General features: G+C 41.9%; 1 protein-coding gene across 1 annotated transcript in view; it reads left to right on the top strand.

Annotated features, from left to right (window-relative positions):
* Positions 1–8,091: 8,091 nt before the first annotated feature.
* Positions 8,092–17,653, top strand: part of RGS7BP (regulator of G protein signaling 7 binding protein) — a 105,875-nt gene continuing 96,313 nt past the window's right edge. The window contains exons 1-2 of the mRNA XM_023210424.1: positions 8,092–9,221; positions 10,155–10,321. Coding sequence (XP_023066192.1) covers positions 9,057–9,221; positions 10,155–10,321 — 332 coding nt within the window. The 5' untranslated portion in view covers positions 8,092–9,056. The remainder of the gene's footprint in view (positions 9,222–10,154; positions 10,322–17,653) is intronic.

Raw genomic sequence — 17,653 nt, 5'->3', positions numbered from 1 at the left:
CTTCCTGTCTTTCTCAGGCAGTCCCCTCTCCGTCTCCACTGACTCGTTATGGCATTCCACCTTTTATCTGTTGAAATGCCTCAGGAACTAATCCTCACCCTCTGCCTTTTCTCCTCTCTGTACTACTTCTTTCTGGAAACACATTTATGCTCAAGACATCATGGAACACTTTTTGTTTCTGACTTCACAATTTACATCTCCAGACCCAACCTGTCAGCTAGTCTAATATTTCCAGTTGTTCAATTCTGTCAGGGAAAGATCCATTTTTATAATTTCTCAGATTAGGAAATTCAAATTCATCTTTTACTCTTTTATCTCATCCCTATTCTGTCTATATTTCCTAATTGGTGCAATTTATAAACTCACTCTTTCAGAGGTGGACTGCATCCACTCAAGGCTACTGATGTGAGTAGGAGTTTGAGAGTCATAGTGGGTGGGAGGGTAGCATATGAGTGTTGGGAGTAGGGTGAGGGGGATGAATGGAAGCATTACCAAGTGTGATCCCATAGAGATTCTCTGCAAAATCAAAATCAGTGAAAGCCTGTGAAGAGGAACTAGAAGGCTGAGAGATGAGAACACAGCATTGAAATAAAAAAATCAAGTTGGACCAAATTCAAAAGCTTAATGATGTTAAACTGGTCTTTCAGCTGACCAGTATGTGGGGAAACAGGCACTTTCATAAACAGTCAGCATGAATGTAATTTGATACAACCATATTGGAAAGAAATTTCAGAATATCTCTTAAAAATGTAAATGCACATACTCTATGACCCAGCAATTTCACTTCTTTGTATATACCTATGAAATATTGTATATACTCTCATATGAAGAAAAGATAATGCTTAAGTATTTCATTGCAGTCTTGTTAATAATATTAAAACATAGAAAATCTAAATTTCCCAACTGGGGAATGGTTTAGTAAACTATGATATACATATAATATATATATTATTCTAGAATATTATGCAGAAGTACAAGATTGAGGTAGCTGTCTATTAATATAGAAGCCTCTCCAAAGACTTAGTGTTAAGTAGAAAGAAACAATGTCCAGTGGCTGTGTGTCCAGCTCACACCTGTAATCCAGCACTTTGGGAGACTGAGGCAGGCAGATCGCTTGAGCTCAGGAGTTTGAGACCAGCTTGGGCAACATGGTGAAACCCCGTCTCTACTAAAAATACAAAAAATTAGCCAAGCATGGTGGCAAGCACCATGGTCCCAGCTACTCAAAAGGCTGAGGTGGGAGAATCTCTTGAGCCCAAGAGATGAAGGTTGTGGTGAGCCATGATCATGCCACTGCATTCCAGCCTGGGTGACAGAGTGAGACTCTGTCTCAAGGAAAAAAAAAAAGCATATTGTAATATTGTAGAATGACATACAATGTATACTTTCTATAAAAAACATACACATAAATAAACAATACAAAAACACTACATGTTTTTTCAGGAAGATATAAGTATACAATTATGTAACAGAAACTCTACACATAAAACCTTCCAGAAAGATTATTGTGGGGGAGCCAGGAGAGTACTGAGGCTGGAATCGGGCTCAAAAAGGACTTTATCGTTATCTGCAATTCAGTTGTTTTAAAATAAGGAAAATATATATATGTATTAATTGTGTGGTTATTAGAGAGAGAGAGAGAGAGAGAGAGAGATATCACAAAGAGGACTCAGATAATGAAGCAAAGGTAGAAAATGGAAGGCCAGAAATGAGCCAGGGCACAGATGGGTCAAAGGACAGTTAAGGAACTGGTTCTGCAGACACATCCTGTCCACTGCAGTGTTCCTTCAACGTGTGTTTCAGCATACTTGGCAGGCCCAGAAGTGTCCTTAAAGGAACCAAGTTTTATTGGAAGAGTAACCACTGCAGACAGAGTTGGTGAGGCCAGCAGAAGCAAACAGGATAAGCAAAGCAGGGGCTGACTTGTGCCTGGATATAGTGTAGTACAGGTTAGATTTAGGCCAGAGCTGTGGTTGGCTAGAAAGAGGTCTAGTCAAACAGGTAAGAGGTCTCAGTAGAATTCATAGACAAAGTAGGCTGGAGGGCTTGGCTAACAGGTACACGTCCTGGGTACATATCATGTAGGAAGGACTCAATAGAGTAAGGGCTAAATGCAAATTTCAGAGACAAGTGTCAATGAGTTTTGTTATTTCCGTGGGAAATTAAAATACTTGTTGCCTTTTACCTTAGATAGTTCAGATTTTTTTTTTTCTAGTCAGTCCTGTGTTGAGGTAATGCTCTGACCCTAAAACCCTCTGAAATTTCTCCCTGGTTCTGACTCTCCTCCCAGCAGTCACATTCCTCTTCCCTCGGATTATTATAATAGCTCAGTAGACGGATTCACTGTCTCTTCATTCCAATGAATTCTATGTATCACTGCCAAATCAGTTTTCTTAAAACATCACATGCCTCATTAGTTCACTTAAGAAATGGCAGTGGTCCTCTTTTGCCAATGGTCTATCCCAAACCAGCATCAGAATCAAACTCCTCTGTTTTACTCTAAAGGCTCTAGGTAATGTTAACCATGCCATTCTTAGTTACCATTAACTTCCACCCTACCCATAACTTGCATCAACATTTTCTCCAAACACTGAAGTTCAGCCTCCAGGTTCACTTCTGCAAAGCTATAGGAAGTCAATAGTAGACATGAGATAAGCCCCTTGGGTGTATCTATTCCCAATGCAGCCACAAATCATGGACATTATTGTCATCCAAAGAAAATTGTTAGGTTTTCTCTGCTGCTAATGTACTGTCCTTCTGCCTTTCCTAGACCAAAACCAGATCATTTGTCCTGCTTTTGTGACCTCACCCACAACACTTTCACAAAGGCCTCTCCTCTTTATCTTCAATTGAGGTCCGACTCTTGATGTCCTCCATTCTTTACTCCCTTACTCCTGCTCTTAGTCAACCATTGAAAAGCTGTCCCACACTCCTTCATCTATCCCAATCCTGCGTACATACACATTAATACCTATTTCAGGTTCCATCTCTATCATGTAGCCTTTTCTAGCAACCTCAGCATACAGAGATTGATCCCATTTCTAAATTTCTGCAATATTTATATGTAGCAGAAAGTAACACTATTACATATTTTAATGTTATTAGTGGTTTCTTGTCTGTACATTTTATCTCCCAAGTGTAAGTGCCTTAAAAAGAAGAATTATATTTTTACTCTTATTATATCTTCTCTTGTCATTAATGTAGTATCTTGCTCATAGTAAACATTCAATAAGTATTAGATGGATTGATTTGATGTATCCTAAACTTTTTCACAATTATTCTTTACATATTATATTAATCAAACACTTTTGGTAGCAAGTGGTAGTAATCCAAATAAAACTGACTTAATTTGAAAGGAAATTTTTTGGTTCACCTAACTGAAATTGCAGGTATAGTTTGACTTAAGGCAGAGATGGATCTACAAACTCAAATAATATAATTAAGAATCAATATCTCTCCATCTCTCCATTTTGATCCTCTGGGTTAGATCTCAGACAGTCTGTTGACCATGAATGACAAAAAGGGCCAGCAGAAATTCTAGCTTTCATCTTACCAGTTTACCAACCCAATAGAAGGGAAAAAAAACTAAATATTAGGTTGAAATATATAAAATTCCTATTAATGTAGGTCAAAATGGTTGAATAATGGCAATTTCATATCTTTCAACCTAATAGTTCCAGAAAAAGTCCCAATGCTAAAGTTCATTGGTCCAACTTACATTTCATAACCATTTTTAAACCAGTCATTGTGGCCACTGAGATGCAGTATTTGTATTGGTCAGTGCTGAATCATATGCCCACGCATAGAGCCATGTGGACAAAAAGTGAGAGAGCACTGACTTCTCATAGGAAATTTAAGGTGCTATCATCAGAAAAGGGAGAATAAAAATTGAGCAAGCAAAACACGAGATGCCTATTATGCATACAAGAAACACTCCAAGGTTGAAATTTACCGTGAATTTAATGAAGCCCAAACTTCAGGGAACCTCACTTGCATAAGCTCCTTCTAAAGCAAGTATCTCATCTTGTATTTAAATTTTTGAGTTCTTTTCCTTAAAGAGGGGCTCCCAAATTGTATAAGCTTCAAGACCAACAAAACCTGGATCTGCCCCATAAGAATACTCAAAACTATTTGTGAAATTAATAAATAAATGTTCCCAACATACTGCACCCGCTTCTGCTTTTAGCAGAAAGAAACCATCTGTTAGATAGTTTATTCACTAAGTTCTTCACAATAACTTTATCTTTTATCTTTTGACATTAACAAAAAAATAACTCAATCATGTCTTTCAGATCTCCCTAGTTTCTGGAATTCAGAATCTTAATGTATTTTTCTCTGCCCCTATCACAGACCCACCCATATAAGCACCCCACCTCCCCCTTTTTTTCACTTCTCTGAACTTTATTCCCAGATGAAACCTGCCTCCTACTATCACCTCTCATGAGAGGCCAATCCCTTATGAAGTGTTCATTTCTGGGTCCCACTATGGTTCCCTACAGAACCAATTTGAAGCAACTCAGCAATTGCTCATATTCATTCTAAACTGATGTTCTCTGATATTCTTTAAAATTTCAAATCAAAATGAATTCTCAAAACTGTCACAGAGAGAACACAAAATGTAAGGTATATCTTATATTGAAGTGAATCTAGGATGTGACTCTTGTCAAAGTCACATACCTATAGGGGACCACTGATCAAAGATGTACCAAAATCAGGTCTGGGTAACCAAAAAATGTGCCTGTTGTTGAGATTTCCAACTACACTTTACCCTTCTACTTGGCAGTCAGACAGCCTCAGGAATGTAAATTCATGCAGTTTTGAATGTGGGGGAAGGTTAGGAAACTAAGCCTGCCTGCTGCTATTCTGATTACAGCATTTGTCGCTGGCTGGGAGAGACAGCTCTGAGATTGATGCTATTTTTCTCCCTTCTCAGGAAAATGGCTTGGGCTGTGTATCAGGGAAGGCCAAGGGGCACCTACGAATGAAATTTCTGCTTAATCCCTCAGCAGGTTCCCAAGTCAGTAGTCCTTCAGATGTGGCATTGCATTTGACCTATTTATTCCATCCCCCGCCCCTGCCCCCCAGCTCCTGCCAGAAATATGGCATAGAAACAGGGCAGTGCAATTATATCGCCTTTTTTTCTTTTAATTTGTTGAAATTGTCTCCAGGCAGAAGAAGGGAGGTGGGGGTTAGAAACCAGATGGTTGTAACTGGAGTAGAAACCTACTACTGAGTAGCTTTGAGATGCTCAAATCTGGTAGAAGTGGCTATTTCCTCACAGGAAAAGGGGATGAAGCAACAGAGCTATGGAAAAAGATTTCCAGCAGACTGATCTCCAGTGTCCCATCCTCTCCAACCCATGTGCACACACATGTAAAAGGTAGCCCATTTTCCCTTGGTTCTCCAAAACACCACCGACAATGGGTTATAGCAGACTTTTCCTGAAAGTTGGGTGGAGGGTGCAGGGGTAAGCTAGTGACAGTGAAAGGGGTTTATAACACAGGACTTAAACCGTCTACAAATGAATATTATCCATCCTTCTTTAAAGCCCCTCAGTCTCTCTGTTATCTTCCTCCTCATCATCCCAAGCATCCTCACCCCTCACAAAACCCCAGGCACATGATGCATTTCTCTGCTTCTCTCTTTACACACATGAAGTAGAAAGAAAATTGGGGCTGGGCACAGAGCTTCATGCCTATAATCCCAGCACTTTGGGAAGCTGAAGCAGGCAGATCACCTGAGGTCAGGAGTTTGAGACCAGCCTGGCCAACATTGTGAAACCCTGTCTCTACTAAAAATACAAAAGTTAACTGGGCATGGTGCACATGCCTGTGGTCCACTCAGCTCAGATTTGGTAATTCACTAGAATGACACAGCACTCAGGAAAGAGCTTTTCTTACTATTACCAGTCTATTCTAAAGAATACAACTTAGGAGCAGCCAACTCAGGCATGACTGTGAAACTACTCAGAAGTCTGCACTCCAGCCTGGGAAACAGAGTGAGACGCCATAGAATGAACAAATGAGCAAAAGAATGAAAGAAAGAGAGAGAGGGGAAGGAAGGAAGGAAGGAAGGAAGGAAGGAAGGAAGGAAGGAAGGAAAGAAGGAAGGAAGGAAGGAAAGAAGGAAGGGGAAGAAAGAGAGGGGAGGTAATTGAGACTGCAGGAAAGAGAAAGGGTCAGGGAGCTGACTAAGCATTAACCTGTTATCTTTTTATATTTGGGGAGATTCAGCCAGCAGAAGAGTCCTTTCTCTCAGTCTCTGGGCCGTCTAAACACCTGGAAGATAGCAGCACACCAAGGTCTGGGCATAAGGGCTAATGCCTCCTTCCTCTGGTCTTTGATAGGGAAAACTGACTCTCAAGCTTGTGTGAAGTTCTGGTCAGGCACAGTGGCTCACACCTGTAATCCCAGCGCTTTGGCAGGTGAAGGTGTGTGGATCACTTGAGCTCAGGAGTTCAAGACCAGCCTGGGCAACATGGCAAAACTCTGTCTTTACAAAATATTAGCTGGGTGTGGTGACATGTGCCTGTAGTCTCAACTACCTGTGAGGCCGAAGTGGGAGGATCACCTGAGCCCGGGAAGTTGAGGCTGCAGTGAGCTCTGATAGTGCCACTAAATTCCAACCTTGGTGATGGAGTGAGAACCTGACTCAGGAAAAAAAAAAAAAAAAAAAAAAAATGCAGCCAAATATCCACCCAGTTATCCACCTGTTAGGTTTAGTTTTCCTTCCCACCCAAATACATGATATCTTTTCCAACAGCACTTCTCCAACTCCCTGACCCCAATTAGGTGGCCTACAATTCATTTCTGGCACTAACTACCCAGAGTTAACATCAGATTTATAGGTTTAACGGTTCAGTCCCACAAGACTGCCCTCATCTCAGAGGCCAGTCACAAGTATGGGATCCACAGGTTATCAACTCTTCTGTCGATGTTGGCTACAAATTTACGTGTTCCTACAACCTCCTTCTCAGATTTGATAATTCACTAGAATGACTCACAGCGCTCAGGAAAGAGCTTTACTTACTAAAGGATACAACTCAGGAGCAGCCAACTGGAAGAGAAACATAGGGCAAGGTATGGGAAAAGGACATGGAACTTCCACGCTCCTTCCTGGTGTACCACCCTTCCAGCACCTAGATGTCTTCCACAACCCAGAAGCTCCCCAGAACTCTATTGTTGCTTAGGGGTTTTACAGAGGTTTCTTTATGTAGGCATGATTGATTAAGTAATTGGCCATTGGTGATGAACTCAGTCATTAGCTCCTCTTCTTTCCCTTGAGATTGGGGGATGAGGTTGAAAGTTGCAAGCATCTAATCAAGGCTTGGTCTTTCTGGTGACAAGATGCCTTATCATAATAACTCAAGCAATTTCCAAGCATTTTAGGAGTTCTGCACCAGAAACTGGGGACAAAGACCAAATAAGTCTCTAATTATAATACCCTATTATGTTTACTTGTCTTGTAAAAAAAAAATGTAAAGTCACCCTCCTTAGGATATTAACCTTCCTGGCTGTTTCTGGCTTTCTCTTTCTATGTACTCTCCATATCCCTTTAACAGACTGACCAGGAACTTCTGATCTGTTCTCATTAGGATTACTACGACATAACTAGCTTTCCTGTGGCAGACCCCTTTATCTCTCTCTCCAAACAAATCATTCAAGAGAACAAGCATCCTTAGAGCCTTAGAGTTGAATGCCCACAACCCTAGCTCTTCCTCCCAGAAGAACCTTAGGAAGATGTCAGTGGGAAGGGTGAACTTAAATGGCTGAGGGCCTCACCCCCACTCCTTTTCACGCAGGCATCATCCCCACTTTTCTAGGCCACCTCTGTTGGCCTCTGGGTTAATGAGAAGGTCATTTTGAGTGTCCAGGGAGATCTCTTGGCTCTTATTTGTTCAAGTCTCCAGAAGGGAACTCTAGGAGCTGGGTCCTGAAACCCTGGAATGCAAGACCAAGAACTTTACTAGTTGAAATGGGATGGGGATGAGGCCCAATCTGAGCGAATGCCTCTGTGCATTCTGCCTCACTGACTCTCCTCCTTCCCCCTCCATTAACAAAGACAAAATAAAAACAAAACAACTCGGGAAAACAAAGCTTTCCTTTTAGGTTATCAAGAGGTCTTCCGTTTGGAGCAAAACCGCACTCCCTCCTGTGGCACCAGTCTCAGTCTCAGATGGTGAGGGCCTCAAGCCCACACTGGCTTATTTGAAATCCATGTTTAGGTCCCAGCATGTGGCATGTGCTCCACTCTGATGACACTTTTCGTTTCTAATAATAGAGCAGATGAAGTAATATTGCAATTGATGTTCCCGGGGATTTGATTGGATAAGTGCATAAAGTGTGGAGGGGGAAGGGGGTTGCATGGACAGATCACATTAGTATTCCCATCCTATCAAGGTGCGGGCCCGCGAACAACGTCAGCCGGACCGATTCTCTGCGTCTGCCAGTCCCGCCACAGATTCATCTGGGATCTTCAAACAGACGAGCCCTTAGAGACGAGGGATCAAGGCAGTCGATTAGAACCAATTGCTTGCTTTGGGGACGGCCAGTCCTTCCAGGCCTGGCGACAGTGGAGGGAGGGGAAAGACAACCGAGTGCCGCTGCGGGAAGACACTGAAGCAAGAGCGACACCCCTTTCCGCCCCCCACCTTGCAGCGCAGGCTTTGAAAGCTGCTCCCCCACCTGAATGGAAACTCGGAACCGCCGGGCGGCGCGTTCCTTCTTGCCCAGCCTTGCAATCCATGCCGAGAGGAAGGCAGTGCGAGCCCGCGCCAGCGCCCAGCTCCCGGGACAGGGTCGGCAATGCTGCTGAGCAGAACTTGATCGCGCCCCTTCCTCGCTGCTAGTGGAAGCGATGCTGCACGGCACAGCCAGCGCTTCCTCGGCTCTCCTTCAAGCTGAAGGTTACCGACCCGTGCAGCCAGCCCCAGCACTGTGAGCTGCGCGCCTCAGGTCCAGGCTCCGGCTGCTTGGCTGCTGCGCCCAGGGCAACAACCCGGCCGCCCGCGCCGGGGCGCACTGCACCAGCGGCTTCGGCTTGGTGGATGTGTATGCATGAGTTCTGCACCGAATGGGCGCAAAAAGCGCCCCAGCCGGTCCACCCGCTCCTCGATCTTCCAGATCAGCAAGCCCCCGCTGCAGAGCGGAGATTGGGAGCGCAGGGGCAGCGGCTCCGAGAGCGCCCACAAAACCCAACGAGCCCTGGACGACTGCAAGATGGTGGGTGAAAACTGCGCCTCTTTTTTTTTTTTTTTTTTTTAATTGAGAGGGGGTGGGGGGAGTCATGTATGTTAATCATTTGCCTGAGTGCCAGCCACTCCCCCACCCTCAGCGCCTCAATGCCGATCACGTGGCGCATGCACTATTTTTAAATCTGCAGTCCCCCAAATTCAGGGTGACACCCGGGTCGTAATGGCCCTGCAGAGAGAAGTGTCACAGCAAGGGTCTTGTGGATCAGCGACTGTAGGTTGTGCCTCTACCCCCTCGAAGAATGGTGGATGCGAAAGACACAGTGAACTGGCTCGCTCACCGGGGAGGGAGAGATGAGGAGGTGGGGATGTTGCTTTCTGGAGAGAGAGTAGCAAACAAACCCAAATACAGCGCACGGGGCGCTGCCGAGGGGTCGAAGGTTCCAGCGCAGAGGCTGTAGCTGGTCTTCCCGTCAGGCCGTCAGGCCGAGAGGTTTAGTGGCCCAGCAAGAGGCGAACGATTTGCCTATTACACCCTACCTGTGGCCTCCCCCGCCCCTCCCGCCATGCAACTTAAAAGCCATGTCCTAGCAGTAGCAGAGGGGAGCGTCTATGTAGGAGTCCCCAGCATCATTCTCTGTTGGCCTGGGAGTGGCATGGTAGCCCTCCAAATATGCTTTCTTGCTCTTCAGAAACTGAGTCTGAAAGGGTGAGGGGAAGTAGGTCTGGAATTAGAGCTTCCATGGCCAGGCTTGCCTATGAAAATAAACACTTGCCTTGGACAAAGAGACTTACCATTTTGGTGCTTCTGCTTTAAACCATTCCTAGGTTCCTTAGCTGGAGATCTGGGAAGCCGACTCAGGGGTCAGTGAAGGCCCCTGTTTATGTACTCCAAAATAGGAAACTTTCTGATGAGAAATGTTTGGTAAAAAACAAAACAAAACAAAACTCACTTCTTTTCCAGCTTGTCCAAGAGTTCAACACACAAGTGGCCCTGTACCGAGAGCTGGTCATTTCTATTGGGGATGTCTCGGTCAGCTGCCCCTCACTCCGGGCGGAAATGCACAAGACAAGAACCAAAGGCTGTGAAATGGCCCGTCAGGCACACCAAAAATTGGCTGCCATCTCAGGGTAGGAGACTCGGCATTATTTGGTCATTTATATACATGATGCATGGATGCTGACAGAATTTTATGGTAGCCAAGGCCTCAGAGATGATCTCCACATATTTGAGATTTTAATCTTGAGATCGAAATTCTCTTAGAGAGCTATACACAAACTATAGGCCAAACCATAATTTGAAGGCTCTGTCATTCTTGTATATATGTATATATATTTAGAAGATTTGGATCAAGTGACTTTTTTAAAACTTAATTTTCAATACACTGACCACATACTGGAATTTGGAGCATAAGATTTGGGGTGGATGGTTGGGCATCAAACTGAAGTTAAATCATCATGCCTCAAAATTATTTTGTCATCTGCTGCTGAACAAAAGGCCTGTGCTATAGAGAAAAATCTTTCCCAAATCCCAGATTTACTAAACTATTTATACCATGAGATAAATTCCTATGATACCGCCTAAAATAAAATCCCTAAAATAAGGTCTTAGATATAAATTACTCTTCACTGTGGTGATATGAAGGGGTGAGTTTTAGCATAAGAACAGTTTTTAAAGATTGGGGACATTCACAATCTCAGTAAAACTAAGATGACTTTGTCCCCCAAATTTTTATTTATTTTCATCAGATTTATAGTTTTTCAAGCCTGTATTAGGAGATAATTCGGTATGTGAAAAACTTCTCTCTTTGGATCCTACCTACTCCTTCTTTCATCTCTTAATATTGGGAAAAAAAGTTAGCCATGGATTTTGTTAACAGTTCCTATTTTCAAGATAAGTACTTAGAGCAAGGAAACATAGGAATCTTTATACAAATACATTGATACATTAATTTAAGTGCTTGGTTCAAACTGGATATAGCATTTATCTGTTTATCTATGTGAGTATATCTTTATCACAGCAGGAGTTCACAGCAGGTCAGACTCACCTGATAATGTTACAAATTGATCACTTGTAGGAATTATATCTAATTTACTTATTTGAAAGAATCACTGTTCGCCGTCTTTAATTCCAATAATATATATAGTGACTAATACTAGTTTATAAAGACTGGAAAGCCATATATTGCCTCTCTTAATAATTAGTTTACATTTGACTACAGGCATTTTATATCATGAAAAATGATATGCTGTACTCATCTCCTTGAAGAGAGGGATAAACAAAATATGCTATAACCCTATTTTATTTAGTAAAAATATTGAGAAGCCTTATCCTTTTCTGTTTTAACTCTTATACTATTCTTAACAAGAAGTAAATCTGGGTAATGGAGGGGAATTAAGTGGTTCGGGAGTTTGGGGAAGAAATGCAGCTGTGATAAACCCCAGATAAGGAGAGAGAGAAAAAAAAAAAAATCAGAAATGTGAAGGAGCACTGGTAAATTTAAAGGCACAGATAAACAATGATTCCAAAGGAAAAGCAGATTTAGGACAGGAAATTTTCTCTCAGGGCTAAGGAGTAGCAACTCTGTAAACTTTGTGTCCTAGATTACAGGATGGGATTGCATTTAGGATCCCTTTGAATTGGAACTCAAAATGAGAACATGTTCTAATCAGAGAAGGTGGACTGGAGGAATGAACAAGGAGTTTGATTCAGTCTATTTTGCTACACACACGAAATTCAGGGTCTTCTAAAGGTTCAGGAAAGAAAAGGTCCGAAACTATTGGCTAAAAGTTGAGTTTGGAGGATTTCAGATGGATTTTTTTTTTTCTTTGAGAGGTATTCTAGTTATGTTACCCCAGCTGGTCTTAAACTCCTGCACTCAATCCTCCCGCCTTAGCCTCCAGAGTAGCTGGGACTATAAGAATGCACCATGGCACCTGGCATGAGGTGGATTTTATTTACTCTGGTGTTTTTAGCTCTTTGCTACTTGCTTGCATGTTATCTGAGTGTTGATGTTAACGGGCGCAGTTTTATAAGAATTCATGGTAAATTAAGGTTCTTAGAGCCTTGCCAAAGGAAAACCAACTCCATAAAATATTCTAGGATAGAATTTGACACATTTCTCCCCTTACAATAATAATTAAATGCAATTTGACGTTCGTTATAAAAAATGACAGCAACATAATTGAAGGAAATCCCTTTAGTTCCTCACCATCTGGGCTCCATTAATGAAGGATGTGATTCCCTTTGGCGGAATTCCGTTTCTGATATCACTTGTTATGTGGGTTCTTGTTTCAAGCTTGATGTGAAGGCTGGTAGAGAGGCTGTAGGAGTCACTTTAAAGTTTGAAGCAGGGATGAGAAAAGCAAAGGTTTTGGGTGAAATTTAGAGAGAAGAACTGGATTTCTTGAGCGCCCACTATTTGTCATCACAACCCAGCTATTTCCTTTCAGCTGAGGGAGGGATTATTATTCTTATTCTACAAATAGGTCTAGAGAGATTGAGGAACTTGCCCAAAGTTACACAGTTAAGAAGTGACACAGCTTTGATTCTGCCCCATGTTTGCATGCTTCTGATATTCATGCTTTTTCCTCTATATAATGTGCCATTCAAAAAGGTGCTATGTGTAAAGGATACACGATAAAATATAAATGAATCTTAAAAAGAGTATGCTAACTGAAAAAGCAAGTCACAAAATACCACATATCATATGATTCCATTCATGTGAAATGCCCAGGAAAACAAATCTATAGAGACAGAAAGTAGATTAGTGGTTACCTAGAACTGGAGGCAAGAGCAGGTAGAGACTACAGATGTGCTCGAGGAATCTTTTTGGGATGATGGAAATGTTCCAGAATTGGACTATGGTGATGGTTGTACAATACCGTATATTTACTAAAAGTCATTGAATTGTAACTAATAATGAGTGAATTTTATGGCCTACAAAGTATACCTCAATAATTGTTTTTTAGAAAGGTATTATCATCATCACCATCATTAACACTTGTTTTTTTTGTTGTTGTTGTTGTCAACTTTATTATTTTCTACATATGTAGCTTTTAATGAAGGGGTATGAGCTATAGGGTGGAGGAAAAGTAACACTTGGCTCCCCACGCATTTCTCAAGACACCTGCCTCATGGCTATTGTTTAAGCACCAATGCTTTGCTCTGTGTAGGAATACGAGTGTGGGAAAGGCAGGACTTGAAGGAGTAAGTGAATTTATTCATTTTCTACCAATACAGACCCCCACTTCCTGGTCTGCCAGCTGGCTTTGGGGCCACAGGAGGTAGACAGGATTGAAGGTGGACAGGGTAAAAAGAAGATGAGGCAAGATAGAGGGGAAGAGGGAAAACAAGGAGTTAGGGTTAAACAAGCCACTAATGCTACATACCTTTCATCCCTGACCAACTGAAACCCTCAAGGAATGGTCGAGCTCACAGGAGAAGAAAACTCAGACTATGTTTTTTGTAACTGGTCCTGTATAAGAAGGCCATCTTCACAAATACAATCAACACAGTTTCTCAAATTGTGTTTAGATCAGCAGAGTTCAGACACAGCCTTTTCTTTCAAAGGTATCAGATATCTGTATTCTTGACAGACCTAGCCAGGTGAATACAAAGTCTCCTCTGACTGTCTTGATTTACTAAAGTTATGGTATCTTTACAACTCTGACCCTTTCCCAGACATTAAAGCTAAGAGGGGCCTTAAAGATCACTTGCAAGAATGGGCCTCAAACTTTTTTAGCAGCAAATCCTCCCTTCAATCTAAATGTAGAAAGCCACATTTATAAAGACAGTCATAGCGGCATTACTCTGCGCTGCTTGGGGTGTGTGTGTGTGTCCATGTGCATATCAGGAGTAGGCTGGGTCCTGCCTTTTGGACTTCCTACCCAAAGTGACTTCTAGACACTTCATAGAATCCCTAGGGCTCCATGGCACTTTATATTTCAGGAGTCTAAGATTCAGAGGATTTAAGTGACTTTTGAGGCAACTTGACAAAGAATACGTGAAGACTTTGAAGTCAGGCAGACCTGGACTGAGTATCATCTTTTATGACCTTGATGGAATGCTTAACTCTCTGAGTCACAATTCCTTCATCTGTAAACTAGTGTCATGCCCGCTCGTGGGGTACTTGAGAGAGTTAAGTGAGCTAGGTATGTGAAGCAGGGACCACATGTCCAGCCTGTCAATGGCACTGCCAGTCAGAGGCTGCTCTAAGACTGGGACCTGGATCTCCTGCTCCCTGGTCTAGTACCTATTGCATCAACCACACCTGAGAATGAGGAGAGATGAGCACAGCATACAAGGTATGAGTGGCCCCAGGAGCCAACATCCTCCAACACACCTCGGGAGTTACTGCTATGGCTGGGGCGCTGGTGGTCAGGATTCTCTTTGTGCTGCTGTGCTTCTGCGGTGTCTGTGTTGGACTAAATCTTTCTCACACTGCAGCTTTTGATTAGTGGTTCTCAAGAGAATCTAAATGTAGAAAGATTTACTCCAGACCTTAAGTATGACAACATGAGAGACAGTAGAGTGTGACGGGAAAGAGCACTGATTCTAAATCAGATTAGACAAGGCTTTACCACTTGCTAAGGACATGTGTGAATTTGTATGCAGATTGATTCACAGAGTGGTTAGTGGTAGTCTGGTACCATGGTTAAGTACATAGACTTTGGGGCCAGACTCGTAGTCTGGCTGTGCTGCTATTCACACGTAGTATGAAGTCAGGCAAAGATATTGTCTCTCCCTCTCTGCTTCGGTTTGCTCAACAGCAAAATGGAGTTAATGAATAATGGGACCAGAGTATGTGGCATTGTGAGGATCAAGAAGTTAGGAGACTATAAGCATATAGTAAATGCTATTCAGTGCAAGTTAGTGGTAATATAATACGACATTTAAAAATTCAGATTTCAAGATATATTTATATAAAAAGTGTTAATCCATCAAATATTTTCCAAATGAATACTTCGGCTGGAATAAATCTTTGCTTACCTTGGTTTCTTATATTCTGAGACATTTTCTAGGTTGAAGTTTCCCAGATGGCTATCAAAAAGCCTGTTCTGGGACACCATAAAAATTATATGGAGATGTGAAGATTCATAAGTAGTTAAGTTTAGAAATTTTTTATATAAATCAGCCTGGATTCTTCATATATCAAATAATATTTACAAAATCTTTTGGCCTAGTTCTAGTATAGGCTATATGACATTGGACAAGTCTGTTAAATTTCCTGCATGCCAAAATGAGAGTGTTACATTGAATGACTTCTGAATCTCCGGGCTTCCTCATCCCATTATTCTACGTTAATTCATAGAGAATCACATGGACCTTGTTTGCAGAACTGAGCTATGAAAAAATAAATATCATGCAAGAAGTTTGATGATTGAATTCCAGAAATAATTTGTTGAGATCCAAACATAGTACATTCACAAGAAGAATCTTAATTTCCTATTTCAGGTTTTTCCCTCCAGCAATGATTTTCCTGACCAACCAGACCTATGTTTCTCTCCTTTTCTCCTTCTCTTTCCTCATGTTCCTTCCTTCTCTTCCTTCTCCTCCTCCTGCCTTTTTTTGGGGGGTTGGGGTGGGCCGTTTTGGTTTTGATTTGCATTTAATTTTTTTGCCCTGATTTTTTCAGTCCCACTTATAGTTGGGTTCCTGTTCCTACCCTTGTTCTGTTTGTTAGGAAGTTAGGAGATGAGAGAGTGAGATAAGGGAGAATAAAGTATTGCAGCTTAGCAATAGTCCTTTCAACACTTTGGCTGAGCCAGCAGCAATGATGTGTGGTGACAGAGTATGGAAGAAGAGCTTGGTGACCATGGAAGCAGTTCTCAGCCTTCTTTGATCCACACGGTGGAGGAGGCCTTATGTGGGCAGTGACAGCCTCTGCCGTTAGTAAAAGGGACCTGTGGTTGGCAGGCATGCCAGGCCACCCACTCTGTCTTTTCTTTTCTCTTCCTATTAAAGGTGTTTTGCTTTAAAATGTTTAGCTCTCACTGGTCAAATAGTGAGAGGCAAGTTTTGTCTATACCAAAAGAATATACTACCCATAAAGATAACGATGGAAGAACAATTCAGTATTAGTTTGCTAAGGCTGCCATAACAAAGTGCCACAAACGGAGTGACTTAAACAAAAGAAATTTATTATCTCACAGTTCTGGAGGCTAGAAGTCTAAGGTCAAGGTGTCAGCAGGGTTGGTTCCCTCTGAGGGCCATGAGGAAGGATCTGCTCCATGCTTCCCGCTAGCTTCTGGTGGTTTGCTGACCATCTTTCACTTTATTCGGTTTGGTGAAGTATCTCTGCCTTCAGCTTCACATGGTCTTTTCCTCGTGTGTGCATCCATGTTCAAATTTCCCTTTTTTACAAGGACACCAGTCATATTGAATTAGGGGCCAATTCTACTCCAGTATGCCCTCATCCTAGCTTCATTATTTACACCTGCAATGACCCTATTTTCAGAAAAAAGGTCACATTCTGAGGTACTAGGGGGTAAGGACTTCAATATATGAATTTGGCTGGGGGAAAGGGAGCATAATTTAACCAATGACAAATTTCCTTGACCTATCTGCAGCTAAATACACACTTTGGGTTGTTTTGCCACAACTAGAGGTGAGATTTTGCCTGGGACTTTCTATATATCTCTCTGTACTTTCACACAAAGCCATCCCAGGGCCCAATATTTAATCATCTGCAAGATCGTAACTCATATAAGGGTAGAGTTTGTGACCATAGAATAGAATGTTTTCTGTATGAAATGGAGTTGTTCACAAAGATACTGAGTCTCTAATACAGTTAGAACTTTTCTCTAACCAATTTAATCACATTATAAAGATAAACCAAAACCAGCTACAAGAGGCAATACTGGGGAGAGCTGATGAAGCAACTGACAATCCACACCCACACAGGGGGTGTTCACTTTCCCTGGTGTGCATGAGAGAATTGAGCAGGTGGTGGCCCCTCAATGGTGCTAATACTGTTGTTTAAGGACCATAAGCATACTCCGGAGCAAGTGACAAGGTTCTGACTCACACCAGATTAAAGAAGAGTGCTAATATTAGCAACTCAGCTAAATGTGATATGGCATCTAGACAAGTGTTCCCCCGTTGCCTATTGAAGTTTAGCCGTTTTATGTTTTGAACAGATTTAATGACTTTCACCTTGTTAGAGTCTTCTTAATAGATGTTCCAATTAGAGAGAAAATTAAATCTAAAACTAACTTTGGAAAAATTCACCGTCACTTTATTATGTGTACTCTGAAGTGCAAGAGAGCAAGGCTGTTTCACTCATCTTTGCACCCTGAGTGGTAAGCTCAGTGATGATATATTTGTCTTCTCTGTTCATTAAGTTTACTTGGTATTTTAAAATCTATTCTTAAAAGAAGCCGGGTCTTGATACAGACTTTAGTAAGAATTGAGAGATTACATTAGTTTACATCTTATTACATTTAACTATTTTTTTTATA

Source organism: Piliocolobus tephrosceles, chromosome 4 (assembly GCF_002776525.5).
Source record: "Piliocolobus tephrosceles isolate RC106 chromosome 4, ASM277652v3, whole genome shotgun sequence".
Classification (NCBI taxonomy): Eukaryota; Metazoa; Chordata; class Mammalia; order Primates; family Cercopithecidae; genus Piliocolobus; species Piliocolobus tephrosceles.
The sequence above is the reverse complement of the archived record's forward strand: the minus strand, read 5'-3'. Positions and strand labels throughout refer to the sequence as shown.